Below are 20,000 nucleotides of genomic sequence, written 5' to 3'. Positions count from 1 at the left end.
TATATTGGAGTACCCGTATCGATTTATAAGGGTCGGCCCAGACAAACCTGGCTAAACCAATTGCACATGAAGTAGGACGTAGGCTAAACATAACGAGTCTCCATTACGTGGCATCAACATTTGGCTCACGCTGTACCTCTGCCCGGACCTCAAAATAGGCTGAGCCTGCAGCCTACCAAGACCAGCCTCGGCCTAGCCCATGGGTGGATGAGTCATATTAAAATAAGTGATTCGTTTTTAATGAAGAACTCGTGTTGCAGCAATAGTAGCGCAACGATGGGCCTGCGATGTGAACGGCATGGGAACTCTGTTGTGCCAGCTAGGTCACGAATATAAAATGTTTGCTCTTTTTGAAGACTCTAACATGGCGTAATTAAGACGGTTTTTAGAAAACAATAATCGTGTGGGTGTTTGAATATTCCCCTTAACAATATAAAACACAATGGTGCTGAAAATTATAGATAATTGGAGCAGTTTTAGTACAATTTATGGTGGGCTGGTCTTCAAACTAAATATTTTTATTTGAATTCTCGAACTCTGGGTCGATTTAAACTTATTTCTTCTTACACGAAACCACATTAACCACATTCTATACAATTACCATGCGAGTAAACGTGTTCATTTCATCTTAAAGTTTTTGTTTAACACAATAAATATTGCTGTGGAATTCGTTAAAGGACGAGAACATAAAAAAAAAATGGATAACAGCATAACATTTCTTGTCATTACAATGACTTTAACAGTCTATCCCAAAGCCAAATTATTAAAACAAAAAATAATAATTTAAAAAGACTTGTGTCCCACACTTGACAGTCTGAAGAACAACACGAATATAAGGTTGTATGACTGCAATTCCATTATGGAAACCAATAGTTCGTGAGCCTCCTTTAAAACACGTTTAAAAACATTTATTTTAAATAAATAATGAACATTTAGACGCTGAACCATTATTACGCGTACCCGCCTGCAATGAACTCTTGCTTCCAACAGAGACCACTGCGCGTCGCCGAAAGCTTGGGAATTGCTATAGCACCTGAATTGCTGCAGAACCGTTTTAAATAATACTCCTAACCCCAATTGTTATTTCAATAAATTATCAGCTGATGTCGTAACATAGTCAGTGGTTCATTTTTAGCATGTAATAATGTTATAAGCACTGAGGAAGCTCGTATCATTATGGCTCCAACACGGCACGAACGAACAGATATGCAGCTTTCATTTAACGACACGCACTATAGTAGTTCCTTAAGCAATATTCAAAATCCACTGTTTTACAAAGGTGTACTCACAGTTAAGGATACTGTCACACATAAAAGGCTATATATTGGCAACAAAAATGCAAAAGTGATGTATTTTATTTTGGTTGATTAATGTCTAACAACTCCCTGGAAATAGTCAAAAATACATAGCACCGCAAACCATTTTACTAAATGTCCATAAAAAGGAAAAAAATGCACTAACCGCTATCGCTTCGCACTTATTTAGAAATCCACACGAAACCAATTTCCCATTGCCCATTCGGTTCAACCAACTCTGCGCGGTCGACTGCCGCAATCCGAGCAGCCCGCCCGGGGACAGGCACCGGCGGAAAACACGAGCAATAGTGCGGACTCACCTGTACCACTCCAGCCCGTTGTCGTAGTTTCGGTCGAAGAAGTGCGGCTCCGCTCCCACGGCCCTGATGTCTGGATGCACGCGGAGGAACTCAAGCAGTGCGCGCGTGCCTCCCTTCTTCACGCCGATGATGATGGCCTGGGGCAGCTTCTTGCTGCCCGACCCGTTCGAGAAACTTGACAGCGAGCTGGGCTCCGGTGATCTCTGATCGACCCGCGCCTCGTCCCACTCATCGCCCCGGTCCCCGTCCACGTCGTTCGCCGATAAGTCTCTGGATGCGGTCCGGAGGGACGGTTCGTCGTAGTCGGACTCCAAATCAACCCAGCCTTGCGGTCTGGGCAGCAGTTTGGACATGAGGTCCGCTCTGCCGCTCTCTGTCCTTCTGCTCGCGTGCTCCGGCTCCTTCACCCGGTAGCTGTCCACCACCAAAGTGGGCATGGTAGCACAGTACCCCACGCAGGAATAGAGCATGTATGCCCACAATAAAAACATAATGCCGAGTAGTGCAAGTTTCTTTTTCACGGGGCTCGCTGACAATGCATACAGATTGTGACAAACCAGGCTATATTCCATAAGCCTCGCAGATGCGAACCATAATAATCCAACGGGACATATTGCCAAAACTATTCACCCCCGGCTACTACACGGTAATCTTCGCATGGTGGAACAACCATCCACTGAAAACGAATAAATAGAAAACCAACCAACAAACAAAAAGGAAGAAAAAAAACCCGAAATAAACTAAAAACTAAAACGTCAGTTAGGTAGCGTAGGAGCTCAGTGCATACGGTGCCTGTGCCCGAACATTACTGCGGTGCAAAAACTGGTAGTCGACAGAGATGAGAGGTGCACTTCTGTGCCACTCCGAAACCCAGCCCTCGCGCGCTCCGGTTGCATCCCCACCGCCTCGATGCGAGCCTCTGAGTGTTCGCGAGCCCCCGCTGAACACTAGAAACTTATACAGCGCCGCAGCTTTACATATGCCTCTGATTGACACCGAGGCTGGCCTACCGAACTACGCACAGAGGAAAAAAAACGCTCATTTGTTGATATAGGCGGACCAATCAGATAATAGCAAAGGCGGGTCTTCGAGAGATCCTTGCATACTTTAGCCAATTAAAGGCTCTTATTGGACAAGGAAACATTATGCTGGAACCCTTTCATTTAACAGCAGGGGGATTCCAACTTGTTAAAAGTTCTTTGATCAGTCAAACTTGGGCTCCTAGAAATACAAATATTGATTTGTTTCCCCGTTGGTTCTGAGGCTATACGGCAATGAAAGCAGACTTTTGGTGTGCAACCAACATCCACCATTTCGTTTAAAAGTAATTACAAAGATATCACTTTTTTAAATTTCTGTTTAGATTTTCATCAAACTATTCAATTATTTTTACATAGGCCTATTCAAAACATTGAAGACACTTGAGTCATAGCTCTTGAATGCGATCTACAGGTTTTTAGAAGTGGTGAATGAATCCAACATTCAAATTAATTAAATATGGTAATAAAGTACAGCAACGGCCTGTGGCTGAACTTGAACGGAAAAAATATAATCACCGCCTATATGGTTAAACCTGCACAGATAGTTTAATAATTCCGACCCGTTGCCATAGCTCACTGAGGCGGAATACCCACATTGCTGGATGTCAAGAACACCTACGAAACAAAGTAAGAAAGTAAAAAATAGTTAAACACGCAAATATGGAAAAATTGTCAAGTTTACTGGCCACATAGCTGACTATTTCCGTTGTCAGGCTGAAATAGATAGCGATCTGTATTATATCTTCTAGGCTGCAATGTAAAACAGCACAAGTTAAATCGCTTATAACAGAATAGACCTCAGTGCAGTATTTGCTGTAGAATTGCAGTAACTAAACTAAAGGAGACTTAGGCTATATCCTAAACATTTATTACAGAAGTAAGAATTATTAATTATATTAGTATAAAAGACAATCATATTATATTATCACAATGATAACACATCACCATCATCATTATTATTATTATTTGTAGCCTATTATATTGTGGTATAAACGGGATTAATTCATGAATTAACTAATTCATGTTTTGTTAAAGTTGTGTCGATAATCGACCTTCATATATTCTCAGTAGTTATTCGTATTTGTGTTGTTATCAAACATGATCCTATCCATAGGCTAGCCTATGTAATTGAAGGTTGCGTCGATACAGAAAAAAAGTGATCATTATTACAAACTTGAAATCTGAAGTTTCATGTGTCCTTTGAACTGAGTCAAGGGCATAATTTGGTCGCTCTTTAAGATTAAACTGCCCGGCGGGCCTCCGCCAACTCAAGCCAAGGTCGTTTGTAAAGTCATATTGAAGGAATCAGGTTCCAGAACTATTTTACAATAACTTTGGGATCTTGGAGAACAAAAACAGAACTTCGAAAAGCAAAATAAAACTTGCGTTGCTGGATTGTCGCTGAGGCCTGGCCTAAATCATGTTCTACCGCTAAATGCAAAGTCGCTCTTGCTCTTGATTTACTGTGACATGCAATCCAGTGAATTTATTGTAATAAATTATAAGCACAACAAAGGCCTGAACAAATATACTCATCGACAAGTTTTATGGACATATTTTTGCTCTTATTTGAACAATGAAACCCACAACAGTCAAGTTACTATGTAAATTATATGAAATTGTGACTGTTTGCAAGCGTGCTGTGAAAGTGGACGTTTGCTGCGTCATGTTGCGACATTGTCATTAGTTTCTTGAGTTATAACGTTAAAGACACGGGTGACCTCGAGAGAAAGATCCACAATGAAGCCAGATGCTCGTGAGTCGCGGGTCTCCTGCCGGGCCTTAACGACCCACCGCGGCACTATTTGCGGAAAGCGCTCGTGCGTCTGCCCGGGAGAGGTCCATATTTCTTACATATATTTTATGTATGTATATCCCACATTTGTTTTTGAATTTCGATGTAAAATAAGTTTGAACTTCATTTATTTACAAATATTATATCTCTTAAATTTGGGCTACATTCCGTTAATTAACTTGAAAACAATATTTTGTTCACAAATAACAGTTTTACTAAAACACATTTGTATTTGGTTATATTATATTTAGTCATTCAATATCAATTTAAAAAAACATATTGGGCATCATTCAATTATTTTGTGTGTCTTAAATACAGTTTGTAAGTTGGTAATTGTTTTAGTTTTTATACTTATAGTATGATAAAGTGCAATAAAGGCAAATGTGTAAGCCCTAGTTTCATAATTGTTCAGCATAACCTAAACTAAACAACATGAACTAAGAGTTTTGGGGCTGCTCTGAACGTGTTTAACACATTTCCTCAAGTCTGTCACCAAGGAGAGAGGAGGGGAGAGGCCCGCTTCCCTGTCCTAACTGTACTGTAATGGACCTACCCAAGGGGTGGGCAGTGAGGCGGAGGTTTGTTCGGACATACCGGCACCCCTCTCGGTGACAACAGACTCCCCGGGCCGGAGAGAGAGAGGGAGAGGAAGGACCCCAGATGTCCGGGGCCTCCATGGAAACTCTAGCCAGTCTGCACTCTCGCTCCCTCTCTCCTTCCCTCCTTCTCTCCTTCTCTCCCTCTCTCCTTCACTCCCTTCTCTCCCTCACTCCCTCGCTCCCTCTCTCCGGACCCTCTCTGCCTCTGTTGACTCTGGCAGCAGCTCCATGCTCCGTGCTCGGGGTGTCCGCCTTTACAACCTCTGGAAAGTTCCATTTGTGCCGCTCGCACCCGAGACAGAGAGATTGATGTCGCATAAAAATGTGTGGACTGCGAGGGAATCCATCGAGATTGATATATTTGAGTGCATAAAAATGGAATTCAGAATCCCCTTCTCGCCTCTCTTTTGGTAGAAAACAATTACGATTTATGGGGAGCTTCACGCTGGGATATTAATAAGTGCAAAATGTTTGGTTACATTTGAATTTATCACTCTCCATAACACTTGAGCTAATGTAAACTACCCAGTGAAGGAGGTTTTTGAAGCGCTATGAAGCCTTTAGTTCTCCTCTCAATTAGTTCACGTGTGTGTGTGTGTGTGTGTGTGTGTGGGTGAGAGGATGGGATGTTAAATCAAAACTCACCTCATTGAAGACAGGTGCTATTCACAGGTGGCACGCACACACACACACACACACAGGTGGCACACACACACACACACACACACAGATCAAAGCAGAAGAAAAACTTTTCTGCCTTCTGCTGGGTGCCCCTAGTGTCACACACACACACACACACACACACACACACACACCACGGAAAAACGTCTGCCACACAGCTGTCTTTCAAAACAGGAAATCCAGCAAATACGTCCAGTCCAGCACCCCGAGGAAGAATGGAGCCGTGCAGAGGGGCGCAGGCATCCACCTGTTCCTCCTGCTTTTAAAGGAGGAGAAGAGGAATGTTTCACACAGATGCATGAAACGGAACTTAGCCTACAGCCACTCCCTTTCACTAGGATTTGAAAAGCATATTTCCATCATATGTACAAATGTGTGAAAATGTGCAGATATGGGAGAGAGAGAGAGAGAGAGAGAGAGAGAGAGAGAGAGAGAGAGAGAGAGAGAGAGAAGAAAAGAGAAAGGGCTCAGTGTAGACATGAGAGGAAGAGGGGAAAAGAAAGAGGCAGAAGCCAAGTGCACAAAAATGAAAGCCGTCCCATTACATGATTGTAGATGGATAGACAGACAGAGAGAGAGACAGAGAGAAGGAGAGAGACAGACAGAGAGAGAGGGAGAGAGAAAGACAGAGGAGAGAGAGGGAAAAAGAGAGAGGAGAGAGAGAAAGAGAGAGTGAGAGGAGAGTGAGAGAGAGGGGAAGACAATAAGGTGCGAGTTTGTGAGTGTGAGAAAGTCAGAGAGAGATCTGGACTGACAGGGAGTCAGAGAGGAAACGAGTGTGAGAGCCAGGGACATGGGACTGACCCAAGAGGTCTGCCGTGTGTGTGTGTGTGTGTGTGTGTGTGTGTGTGTGTGTGTGAGTGTGTGTGGCGGGGGTCCGGGGCGGATGTCGTAAACACACACCAACCAGCATGTTGAGCCCAGGAGGCCGACACCAACATTCAATCCACACACACCAGTCCAGAGGGCAGCAGCTGGACCTACTCCACTCATCCCTCCATCCCTCTCTCTTCCCCTCTCTCATTCTCTCTCTCTCTCTAGGCCACAAGGCCCCACAACTGGCTGTGTCACAGTCTTCTCTCTTTATGAGTTAACCACCCAAACGTTTCCCTGAAGTCCAGGATCAGAGAGGGGTCCTCAAGTGGCCCTCCTCCCACGCCCCCACCCTTTTTACATCACACACACACACACACACACACACACACACACACACACACACCACTTTTAAGAGGGGGGTGGGGGGGGGGGGGGGGGCGCAACTGGTAAGTAACAACCCACACGTCTTGAGTTAACAACCCAAATCAAATTTCTTTCTCACCACTCCTTCTAGGGTTAGAGGGAGGGTGGGGTGCACGGCTATGTAGCCCCATTAGCAACGGCTTTGTTGAGGAAACGGGAGGGGGGGGATATCAGTTCCCAGACAGGTGTACAGCTCCTTTCCACAGGGGGAAATGGACCTAGATCTACCCCAGATTGCAGGGCAGTACCACAGACAACTTGGTCCAGTGTTGGCTATGTGGCCATTTCCTCATAATAATTAGCCAAAACTTGACAGCTAGGGGAGATTTTTGGTCATTTTCAGTGGTTCACTATGAAGCATTTTGGAAAACACACTAATGGGTTTAACATATACAGTACCATTCCAGGTGACTACCTCGTGGAGCTGCTTGAAAGAATGCCAAGAGTGTGCAAAGCTGACATCAAAGCAAAAGGTGGCTACTTTGAAAAATCTTTAATATAAAACATATTCTGGCTTGTTAAACCCTTTTTTTTGTGTACCACATATTTCCATATGTATTCCTTCATAGTTTTGACGTCTTAAATATGAATCTGCAATGTAGAAAAAAATGAAAATAAAGAAAAAACATTGATTGAGAAGGTGTGTCCAAACCTTTGACTGGTACAGTAAGTGTGATATGAGAGAGATACTTTCAGAGAGATAAGCTGTATTATGTCAACAGTCCTTCAGTGACCATGGTAGCAGTTATTTGCAAATCGCTATTACTTCATCTATTAACTTTGGAACAGGAAACACAAACCCTTTTCTCATGTGAAGTGTTTTCAGGCAAAACAACACAAATGCAGGATTTATTTCCTACAGTCGAGAGGCCAGGGCCTGAGCTCATCAACATAGCACAAGACAGATCTTTTTATCCATTTATGATTGATTGCACAGAAACACATAATCTCACTGTCACGCTCACACGCTCACACACACACACACACACACACACACACACACACACACACACACACAGGGCATGGTTCACATTACTCAGCGAATCTGGCCTTCTGTCTCTCTTAGATACAGCCAAACAGGAAGTCCGACTGACATCAGCGAAGAGCGTTCAGTATTCATACGCATTGAGCCGTCACACTGTATGCATCTTAACTGCATTGAACATCGGGCTACAGCATGTTTATGTACGGTTTCAAATGAAACCAATATGGATCGTTAGTCTGCTTTAACAGCTCTTCAGTGTATGATGTTCTGTGTCGAGCATCCCCACCCTAAACAGCTGCACAGGGCTTGTCTCCTAGGCGTAGGGTGAGAGCTGAGCTGCCTAATGACCCAAAGAGCTGAGGACTGGGGAGCGGATTTGGGCCAGAACTGAGCCGGAAGTGGGCCAGAACTGTTCAAGAGGTCGTAGGGGTAACAGAGGTTAGAACAACCTGGGTGGTTTGAAACCCTAGGATACACACGTGTGGATGTCTCTGCACTCCTTCAATAAATTAATAAACTATAAATAAGTAAATAAACATATACAATATAAATCAATCAAATATATAAATAACAACGTAACCCCTTTAACGCAGCAGGTACAACATAAAAAGAACAGGAAATGAAAGCAAAGAGTCGGCATGTCAATCAAAAGAGTGTTATTGTGCAAGGATCTGTTCTTCCATTCCACAGCGTTCCTTCGTTTTGACCCTGAACTGCACGGACCTGGACCACAACCATCCTACAGGTCAGAGGTCAGCTGCCAGCGGAGGGTACTAATAACCTAAAGTCGAGTGGTTTGAAGTCCCAGGATGCATTTGTGCAGCCCTTTTGTTCCTGCTCTGAAGAACTTTTCAGACCTGTCTGCTAAATGACTATTATTCAGTTGAACAGGATTTGTATCTATTGATGCGGTCATACAAATTGCTAGCTGATACCGTACCTCTACCTGATGCCAGACAATTTTGGTTTAGTGGATGATCCTTGAGCCATTAGGGTGCTGTAACCCGTACTGAAGGAGTGACCTTTATAGAACTTACCAGCAGCAGAAATACAAACAAGTAGAGTTGAGGTAGAAATCATGAAACTTTTATTGTGCTTTTGGAGATGGAGAGAGATGGAGAGGGAGGGAGAGAGAGAGAGATGGAGAGGGAGAGAGAGAGGGGGAGAGAGATGGAGAGGGAGGGAGAGAGAGAGAGAGAGGGAGAGAGACATGGAGTCGTCTCCTTTGCACAGATGCATCTGGATGTTTGCCAAATTGCTATTCTTCAGAGACTCAACGTGTTTTTATTGGTGCACAGTTCTGAAGACTGCTGGCTGATGCCTGCACCGCCTGTTTTAGCAGCATTTAGCAGACCGCTACTTTCCTTTGCAGGGTAGTGATTGATCATTACGGACTAATCCCTCCACCTAATGTTGCCAAAATGTAGATTTTAATGGAGGATTGTTGGCTACATAGTCGGTGCACTTGTATCGGTTTTGTAACTGAATGATGGAGTGGCAGAAATGAAAACAAGACTCGAGGTGTAAATCATGAGACCTTTATTGTACCAGGACGTTCCCGGTCCTCTGGCAGGAGGTCTGAAGGGAAAACCGTGTGGTTTGGTGTAGCTGCGTATCACAGAAACAGAATTAAGAACCATTAAGAGTTTATTCCCAGATTGAGAAATAGCTGAAACTGAAAATAACCTGATTTAGTAGAGACCCAACTCTACAGAAACAGAAAGGCTGATGCTTCGTTAACTGTGAGGCAGGTTCATTTCACCTGAAATGTTCATGTTCTTGAGTTTAATATTGGCTCAAGTATTTTGGGGTTATGCAACACCCATTTCAAGCATCATTACAGAAAAGTGGTCCTGTACATTAGCCATTTACAACCTGATGCAAATTTAGGGAATATACATAAATAATTTATCTGAAATATTTACACACACACACCTTGCATTGATAACGTCACAAGCTATTGGGGGAGGCTCTTAAATGAAGTTTTTTGTATATTTGAACATTTTCTGCAGCCTCTCTGTCTGAGTCCTTCCTCAGGTACTCATCTGTGTTTTTCTTACACTCACTATCAGTCTGTTCTATGCCAATGCTTTCAAAACACAGATACTATAAGTGATGGCAAAAGATGGCCCCTGTCAATCTCATTATCTTCTTCAATCTTTGAACCGTAGCAAGGGAGGGAGAATATAGCGTGGTAGGTTGGAAGGTTGGTAGGAGGACCAGACACTCAGTAACAAACAAACTCACAATCTAATGAGAGCAGGATGAACACAGTGGAGAAAACGTACAATGAAGGTGACTGGAGGGAGTGGAGGTAATGCAAATGCTAACGAAGCTAGCGCACCAACGTCAACAAAGCTAGCGCCCCAACGCCATCCAAGCTAGCGCACAAACATAACAAAGCAAGCGCACCAACGCTAACAATGCTAGCATGTCAACACTAACAAAGCTAACGTCCCAGTGCTAACAAAGCCAGCATCCCAACGCTAACCAAGCCAGCGGGGGTTAACTCAGTACACTAAGGCTGGAGGTGGCTGGTAGCACCTCGGGCTCGGTGCGGCGGGTCTTGCAGGTGAGCGCGAGCAGCAGGAGCATGGGCAGGTGCCAGAGGCTGCAGAAGAAGAGCTTGCGTGCGTTCTGCCTGTCGGCGTTGCGGTAGAAGCGGAAGGCGAGATAGCTGATGTACAGGTTGATGGGCAGCGACACCAGCGGGAAGGTCCAGGTGGTGATGCCCACCACGGGCGCCAGCGAGGAGAGCCCGATCAGGCCCAGGCTGTGGCGCAGTGCCACGCGGCGGCACATGTCCGGGTGCGTGACGGACATCATGCGGTAGCCGCCGCGAGAGTAGTCCTCACGCAGGTTCCAGCTCAGCGCGTTGAAGTGGGGGAACTGCCAGCTGTACAGGAGGCCACCCATCAGGAGAGCACCTGCAGGAGAGAGAGAGAGAGAGAGAGAGAGAGAGAGAGAGAGGGTGGGAGAGAGAGGGTGGGAGAGATAGAGAGAGAGAGAGGGTGGGAGAGAGAGGGTGGGAGAGAAAGAGAGAGGGTGGGAGAGAGGGAGAGGGAGATAGAGAGGGTGGGAGAGAGAGGTAAATATTTTAATGTGACCTCTGAGGTGATATTTTGAAATTGCATTCATTCTTCAGCAACTGTCCCTTATAAATAGTACAACTCTGACGTTCATTTAAACAGATGCACAGAACAGCATATTTGCTGCGCGTGTCACTTTGAATGCTCGGTGTAAAAACCCGCCACTGCAAGTGAATCTGCACACCGAATCACCAGCAAGTATTACTTTCAAATGATTTCCATTCTGTAGTCCTCTTAAACACTACCTGCACATTGAAACAGTGGGAGGTGTGGTGGCTAGTCACCTTCCCCAGGTGAGGCAGTGTGTGTGTGTGTGTGTGTGTGTGTGTGTGTGGGAGAGAAAGTCTGTGTGAGGTGTCTGGGAACCACAGGAGGGGAGAGAATGCGGGAACGGAGGAGCGGAGAGAGGAAAACAGGATGGAAGTTTCTTTCTCTTTCTCATGAGTCTCTAGAGCTCAATTCAAAGGCTAGGGTTTCACTTCCTGGTTTGGAGGGTGGGGTCACTAAGGCTAGGAGGTGGGTTTGGTTCACACACACACACACACACACACACACACACACACACACACACACACACACACAAAAAATCACCATACAGGCTTAATTCAGCTGCTGTTGCAAAACACTGTTATCTTGTTCAGTCGAAAGGGGGAAAAAATGGTTGTCACTGTTGTCGGTGGTAGTCCAACCAAAGACTTCATTACCCACAATTCCCTTATCACCTAAACTTTCTTATCTGACATTTCACAGAGACAATTGGCTGAAAACAAGGTGTTAAAATTCGTGACGCACTTTTGCCTATAAACTGCGTTGAAACGATACATTCACTCTCTTTGCGCACTCTCTCTCCACTGGCTTTGGCCAGGCTCACGTCTCCTTCCACTCACCTCCAAAGGTGAAGAAACAACTTTCCTTTGTTCTCTCACAACGGAAGAGAACAGACTAAGCTCTCACCTTTGTCCACGGCAAAACAATTGCCTAAGATCCCTCGTTAGCTAAACACTGGCCGCTAACGTAGTAGACCTAACTTTAGCAAAGCAGCTAACAAAGATCTGCAGCTAACTCTGCAACGGGAACAAAGCACAACAGAGACCTCGCGGAAACTGCAACATTCCGAGCGATCAACTCCTCCGAACTGAACTGCAGTGAAACAAAGACTTCACAACAAGGACAACGGACTTCTCTGCCTCAGGAACATCGGATGCACCAACACTTTTCCAAAGGACTGGTAACTTCGACTGGGCAGCTAGCTAATCACAACCTGGCTAAGCATAGGACTGTTTACATATGCCATTGTTCATGTATTGTATCTGTTTTGTTTACCGAACATAACTGTTATATACTTCCATTGTTAGTTGGTAGTTGGCTTCGCCACACCATGTAAGGGTTAACGTTATGATTGCTTCTCATATACATCGGGACTTGCATGCGTTACTAACCACTTCCCTCTTCTAATATGGCATCTTAAATAACATACGATAACAAATACATTGGCCTTCATATAGCCACACACGCGAAGCTCATAATCGAACTTCCCGCTGCAGAAAGGCTCGTCCTTTTTCATCACCACACATGTATGTTCACGATTGCACACACATGCACGCGGAACTACGTGGTCAGGACAAAGGAACACACACACACACACACACATAGTTTCAGGCGCGCTCCTAACAGCGCAACTCTGAGCTTACAAGCTCGCTCGCTCGCACACGCACACTCCCTCTCCCTTACACATACATATACTTCTTCAATTAATTAGTTAGGTACATTTAGCTAGATTACATATTGTGTGTTATTTCTTTATCATTGTGTAATAAATACTTTGATTTATATACGCTGGTTTATTTAATGTTACACAAGAATGGACGTTGTCAACCTCTTCTATTCAGAACTCCAATGACCTTCAACCATACTATTAATAAGGTAACTGTGTTTGTAGTTATTAATTTAATTATTAATCAGAGTTCCAAATTGATAGTATAATATATTTTATGAGACTGATATATTTAATGAGACTGATTTGTGGATTATCAACTTAATTGATCTGCCTTTGTGTTGAATGGTTGATCCCTGTCCAATCGGGTGAGATCACCAACATATTGTTGCTGTTGCAAGGACAGCACCAGTGTGTCTTGGTGGCCCTCGTGAAGACAATATCACAATTCATACACAATTGCACCCACATTCACCCGGCGCCTGCTCACTGGGTAAGATACCTACACAACCTGGTACTCCCATATGAGAATGGTACCCATTTTACCCACATAATATGGCGCCCCTGCGTGAGGATAGTACTGTTGGCAATCATTCATTATTTGTGTAATATTAATGACCGCTTAATTTCAGGCCAAATTCAGAATTTGATATTCTAGTGTTAGACTAGTCTAAAAGTCGTAACACTCACCGCCACTAGTCTGTCATAGGACTAAGCACTAGCTGTACTTACAAATAAGTGCAAAGCTTTATATATCAAATTGAGCTTAAAAGCTATTTGATATTTAATTAGTGAATTATCACTTTTTCCAAACCTTGGAAATCTTAGAACTGGCTATTGCTGCTAGCCATTCAGGTTAAACCTACTCTGTAGGAATTGTGAATTTCTGTCCAGCATTTGAATACCACGTATTCAATGCAACATTGTCAAGCTGTCAGAAGTAACTGTGCTTAATCAAACTGTTTCCCTTATTTTTTAATTAATTCACAGCGTGCCACCGGCCCTGTGAAAGAGAGCTTGTACCTGACTGTTACTGCCACGCATTCCAGTCAGTGAAAGGAATAGAGACTGAGAGAGAGCCACAGCGAGCTACCGGCCCTGTGAAACACTTGTGTACCTAGCTGTTACCACCACGTGTTCCAGCTTGAATTTAGGTAACTGTGACTGACCCTAACTGTAACTGCCCTGCATCTCAGTTAGTGTGCCCAAACTTTTATGCCCACTAGACCCACTAGATGGCGCTGTAGCTACACCTCATTCCAGGAAGCTACTCCTCATAGCGTAGGTAACTACACTTCTAGGTTAGGCTAGTGTACTGCCCAAGTTACACTACAAGGTGTCTGCCACTGCGACACCATAGCCAAGCGCCTAAGTAATTTCATAACCTACCCTATTTTACATTACTTTAGCTTACCCCTCTAGCTAAACATAACAATGGATAACCCCTGTGTAGATCAGTTTATCTCTTCCGTAGCACAAAGCCTAAAACCTGGTTACCCTGAACTCATTAACAGTTTGAGTTTTAGTGAATGCAGGAAGGAGATAGACTCTCTACTAAATAACAGGTATGATGCGCAGACTGCATCCAAAGACCCATTGTTAACGTGCTTGCTACTGAACTTTCACAGGCAAACCAGCCTTGCCTTTCAGTGCAATGCAGCATTAGAAGCGCAGAATGCTAGTCTCCTCCAAGAGGTACAGACAGCTAACAAGAAAGCTATGCGCTACCTAGGAGACCTACACTCAACAGAGTTAGAACTCTGTTCACACAAGGAGGAGCTACTGAAGGTTAGGTCAGAACACCCTGCCCCACCACAGTCGTTCAGCCGATGTGAGTCTGGTTACTCTGATTCACACTCCTCCCTTGGTGAAAGGTCTACCCCTCCTTCATTCAGATGGGAACACTTCCCAACTGACCATCAGTCCTTGGGAATGAAGTCAGCTCCTCAACCTCCACTGAGAGACCGAGTTAACAGCCTGACTTCCCATTTGCCCTTAACAGATACAGAAGAAACAGGTAGTTTATTCCCCAGTAGATATACTGCCCATCCTTCTTCTCAGCCTCTGTTAAATAACACTTTCTTCCGTGCCCTTCCCTCCGAAGGCAGGACTAGGTCATGTACAGACTGTTCAGCCTCCTCTCCATACATCCACGAGAGTGAGTACCGCTGTCCAGCATCTGCCTCTCACCCAGAGAGAAGCACATTAGAATGTGATAGACATGTCCGTTCCCATGCTAGATTAGTCTCGCCTTCTTCAGAAAAGACCCTACAGAGTCCCCGTCTAGAAGTGCTTGAGCTCATAGCTAAGGACATTAAAATGTTTGACCCAGACCACCGTGATCAACACATTGACGATTACTTTAGGGAACTAGACAATAACATGACTGACCTACCCAATGCAAACCAAAGGGAGAAAATTAAACTCATGTGGAAAACCAGCTCTAAAGCAGTCCACAAGTTTATTCAGGCACAACCTCCCCGTATCAGAAATGATTACGCCGAGCTCTGTCATACTTTAAAAGAAGAATACTCTTCTCCTGTTGACGAGATCGCATCATTGGTTGCTGCCTCCCAAGTCAAACACACCCGTCGAGAACACCCTAGGGATTTTTATAAACGTTTGAGACATGCATACTTCCAGGGCAAGAATGCACCAGGCTTAGAAGAGAGTTCCACCTTCAAGTCTCTGTTCTTGCGCAACCTGCACCCATGTGTGCGCACTCACGTTTCCCTAATGACGCATGAAGGTAACCCCTCAATGAATGAGATCAGGAAGATGACACAGATGGCTTGGGAAACTGTTGTCAATTCCAAAGAAAGGGGGAAAACAACTGAGCCTACCTGCTCAGATACTAAAGCGTCTCACAAATTCACGGCCTCACAAGTTCACCCTCACAACAGATCAAAGGGGGGTGACAAACGGCCTCATAGGGACACTGAGCGTAACCGCCATGTCCATCCTCAGCGTCGTAATAGTCATACATCCCCTAGAAGCAGCAGAAGGCCATATTCCGAAATCATGGCCCAGAAACATGACCTGCCCCTAGATTCGACCGACGATGACTACCGGTACACTGACCGACTCTCAGACCATGGCCGCAAGGCTACAGACAGTGATAGTGCCTCTGACTGTCCCTCTGACTATGGTTACACCGAGCGTAACAGCCCTGAGCCACGAGTCAGACGACACTCCAAGCGCATGAACTCCAGAGTTCATCACTAACTGTCTGTTGAGCCAAGCAACACAAGCCCACTACTCTGACAGTAAGACAACTGCTTGCTCAGGGATCTCACTTTTCTTGTAGTTGTATAGGCCAAACTTGGATTTGTTAGCAGCAGCAGCAACTTCCATTATTCTGAACTGGTACTTTATTTAAACTACCACAGTAGCACACTAGCTTCATACATCGCAGACCAAGCTAGTCATGCACATGTCCACATCAAACACAAGTTTAGGACATTACCATACTGCCACACAAAACCTTGATACAGCCATTTGAGCTTTAAGATTTTGAGATCAAGATGACACCCTTCCGCAGCAGAACATGCCTGAAGGACAAAAACAGCAAAGGCTGCCAAGACTAGTCAGTCACTAGTCATCTACTAGTCAGTATTGTCATCCAATCTATTGAGTGATTCAACAAACACACTCTTGGATTCTCAAGAAATGGTTTTATCATTGTATCAGGTGCCACTATCTCTGCATCTCAGCCTAACAAGTTGACATCACTAACTTTTCCTATTCTCACTAACCCTGATGAGTAGACGACCCACTGGTTTATTTGTTGTATGCTATGTCATTGTCATTACTGTTTATTTTGATTTCATCTTTGTAACTTGATGACTTTGTACCTGCTAAGCCAGAATAGATATTATCAACAAATGCCCAGTACTGATGTTACAACTTTGACTGTCTCACCAATGAACTCTTTCCACAAATGGACTATGCACAGTTGTGCTCACTGGATCACACATCCGGTGCAATCAACTGACCACAGGGGGGATGTCGGTGGTAGTCCAACCAAAGACTTCATTACCCACAATTCCCTTATCACCTAAACTTTCTTATCTGACATTTCACAGAGACAATTGGCTGAAAACAAGGTGTTAAAATTCGTGACGCACTTTTGCCTATAAACTGCGTTGAAACGATACATTCACTCTCTTTGCGCACTCTCTCTCCACTGGCTTTGGCCAGGCTCACGTCTCCTTCCACTCACCTCCAAAGGTGAAGAAACAACTTTCCTTTGTTCTCTCACAACGGAAGAGAACAGACTAAGCTCTCACCTTTGTCCACGGCAAAACAATTGCCTAAGATCCCTCGTTAGCTAAACACTGGCCGCTAACGTAGTAGACCTAACTTTAGCAAAGCAGCTAACAAAGATCTGCAGCTAACTCTGCAACGGGAACAAAGCACAACAGAGACCTCGCGGAAACTGCAACATTCCGAGCGATCAACTCCTCCGAACTGAACTGCAGTGAAACAAAGACTTCACAACAAGGACAACGGACTTCTCTGCCTCAGGAACATCGGATGCACCAACACTTTTCCAAAGGACTGGTAACTTCGACTGGGCAGCTAGCTAATCACAACCTGGCTAAGCATAGGACTGTTTACATATGCCATTGTTCATGTATTGTATCTGTTTTGTTTACCGAACATAACTGTTATATACTTCCATTGTTAGTTGGTAGTTGGCTTCGCCACACCATGTAAGGGTTAACGTTATGATTGCTTCTCATATACATCGGGACTTGCATGCGTTACTAACCACTTCCCTCTTCTAATATGGCATCTTAAATAACATACGATAACAAATACATTGGCCTTCATATAGCCACACACGCGAAGCTCATAATCGAACTTCCCGCTGCAGAAAGGCTCGTCCTTTTTCATCACCACACATGTATGTTCACGATTGCACACACATGCACGCGGAACTACGTGGTCAGGACAAAGGAACACACACACACACACACACATAGTTTCAGGCGCGCTCCTAACAGCGCAACTCTGAGCTTACAAGCTCGCTCGCTCGCACACGCACACTCCCTCTCCCTTACACATACATATACTTCTTCAATTAATTAGTTAGGTACATTTAGCTAGATTACATATTGTGTGTTATTTCTTTATCATTGTGTAATAAATACTTTGATTTATATACGCTGGTTTATTTAATGTTACACAAGAATGGACGTTGTCAACCTCTTCTATTCAGAACTCCAATGACCTTCAACCATACTATTAATAAGGTAACTGTGTTTGTAGTTATTAATTTAATTATTAATCAGAGTTCCAAATTGATAGTATAATATATTTTATGAGACTGATATATTTAATGAGACTGATTTGTGGATTATCAACTTAATTGATCTGCCTTTGTGTTGAATGGTTGATCCCTGTCCAATCGGGTGAGATCACCAACATATTGTTGCTGTTGCAAGGACAGCACCAGTGTGTCTTGGTGGCCCTCGTGAAGACAATATCACAATTCATACACAATTGCACCCACATTCACCCGGCGCCTGCTCACTGGGTAAGATACCTACACAACCTGGTACTCCCATATGAGAATGGTACCCATTTTACCCACACTGTGTTGTCTGAAACCAAACGTCAGGCTGACTGACAGAGGAACATGGCCGCTTCAGACTAGAAGGATTGTGATGGGGATATTTTTACCCAGAATGACACAAGCGTAATACACGTTGTGTTTAGCTACGACAGCATCCAGCTGCTTGGCACCAACCCAACGACAGGTTGCCATGACGAAGCACTTGACATCTCCTAAACAACGAGACCCCCTGCTCGGCCTCTGGAACACTCCGTCCTCGGAGAGACGGGAAGTACCCACTCTCCAGACTCTCAGCGCGGGACTCTGTTAGTAAACACGGATAAATAGAGTGGGTTGTGTGGAAGGCCTTAAGTATACTCCAAAACATCTCCATTCACATCGTGCCGATGTGTACGTGCACCTTCGTGTCTCCAAAGTACACTAGTTAGTATACTAGTTAGTATGCTAGTTACAACTTACCTGTGGATGTGTACGTGCGCCTTCATGCCTCCAAAGTATACAAGTAGGTGTACTAGTATACTAGTTACAACTATACTTGTTTCGCTGTTGGAGACACGACTCTCATCACACAGGGTCAATGAGTGTGTTTGAAATAATATCTCTATGTTTGCACGAATATACTAAAGACTTATTCCCTATAGGTCTACATTTTTTCTGCCCCATTCAGAACCACTCCAACCATTCACTCCTCTATCTAAACAGCGATAGCTACCTAGCTGAAACTAATCAGCTGTAGCATGGCAAACAAAACCCAGGGTGCAATGAAAGTGTTTATCTGTACTATAAGTGGCCTTGGGTGAAGGAGTCCGCTAAATGAACGGATAGCGTAAATGGAGTTAGTTTTTCTCTTGAGCCTGAGGGTGCTGGCATGCACACACACACATGTAAGATCTGGCGCTGCAAGGACAGTCTGTGTGTCACCACTGTCACATGCACCATGTGTAGACCTTAACGTATCAGTGACCGCAGGAGTATACTTAAGGGGGTACAAGGGTGGGTGTGGGGTGGGTGTGTGTGTGTGTGTGTGTGTGAGAGAGAAAGAGAGTAAGAGAGAGAGTGAAAGAACTCTATACTCCAGCAGTGGACTAAAACTCTATGCTCCAGTAGTGGACTCCACAGTGGTCTAAACTATGCTCCACAGTGGCCTAAACTCTATACTCCAGCAGTGGATTCAAACTCTATGCTCCAGCAGTTCACTCCAGCACGGCCTTGGGTCTGTCCTGCACTGCCCTCCACACAAGACTGTGCATTGTGAGGGGATATCAGCACTCCGTATCGCGTCCCCATTATGACGCAGGGAGTCTGGGCCAGCTCAGCCAAATATGGCCATGCCCAGACTGCACTACACCCAAACAAAGCTGCTCTCGCCCCAAAAAGGGCTGAGTATGGGTGCACAGACACACTCAGACAGGAGAACACACACACACACACACACACACACACACGCACAGACACAAAGATTCACACACACACTCTCTCTCACACTCAAACACACACATACACAGCAATAATAGCAGCTGCCTTCTCTCCATTCGTTTTTTCTTTCAAGTGTTTTATTGGCCTTGCTGTGTGCCAACTATAAAAAGAAATGGAAGAAAAATCAGGCCCATCTCCAAGAGGATGGCCTCAACACTGGAGTTTGTGTGTATGTGAGTGTATGTG

The 20,000-nt window shown here is 44.5% G+C and overlaps 2 protein-coding genes across 2 annotated transcripts in view; both read right to left on the bottom strand.

Annotated features, from left to right (window-relative positions):
• Positions 1 to 2,187, bottom strand: part of hs3st3b1b (heparan sulfate (glucosamine) 3-O-sulfotransferase 3B1b) — a gene marked incomplete at both ends in the record, with an annotated part of 26,965 nt that extends 24,778 nt beyond the window's left edge. Inside the window, one exon of the mRNA XM_080834266.1 lies at positions 1,616 to 2,187. Coding sequence (XP_080690392.1) covers positions 1,616 to 2,187 — 572 coding nt within the window. The remainder of the gene's footprint in view (positions 1 to 1,615) is intronic.
• Positions 2,188 to 9,476: 7,289 nt separating this feature from the next.
• Positions 9,477 to 20,000, bottom strand: part of cox10 (cytochrome c oxidase assembly factor heme A:farnesyltransferase COX10) — a 49,335-nt gene continuing 38,811 nt past the window's right edge. The window contains exon 7 of the mRNA XM_080835766.1: positions 9,477 to 10,881. Coding sequence (XP_080691892.1) covers positions 10,460 to 10,881 — 422 coding nt within the window. The 3' untranslated portion in view covers positions 9,477 to 10,459. The remainder of the gene's footprint in view (positions 10,882 to 20,000) is intronic.

This window comes from Sprattus sprattus (assembly GCF_963457725.1).
Source record: "Sprattus sprattus genome assembly, chromosome: 3".
NCBI lineage: Eukaryota > Metazoa > Chordata > Actinopteri > Clupeiformes > Clupeidae > Sprattus > Sprattus sprattus.
This window is presented reverse-complemented; position numbering and strand designations above follow the sequence as displayed.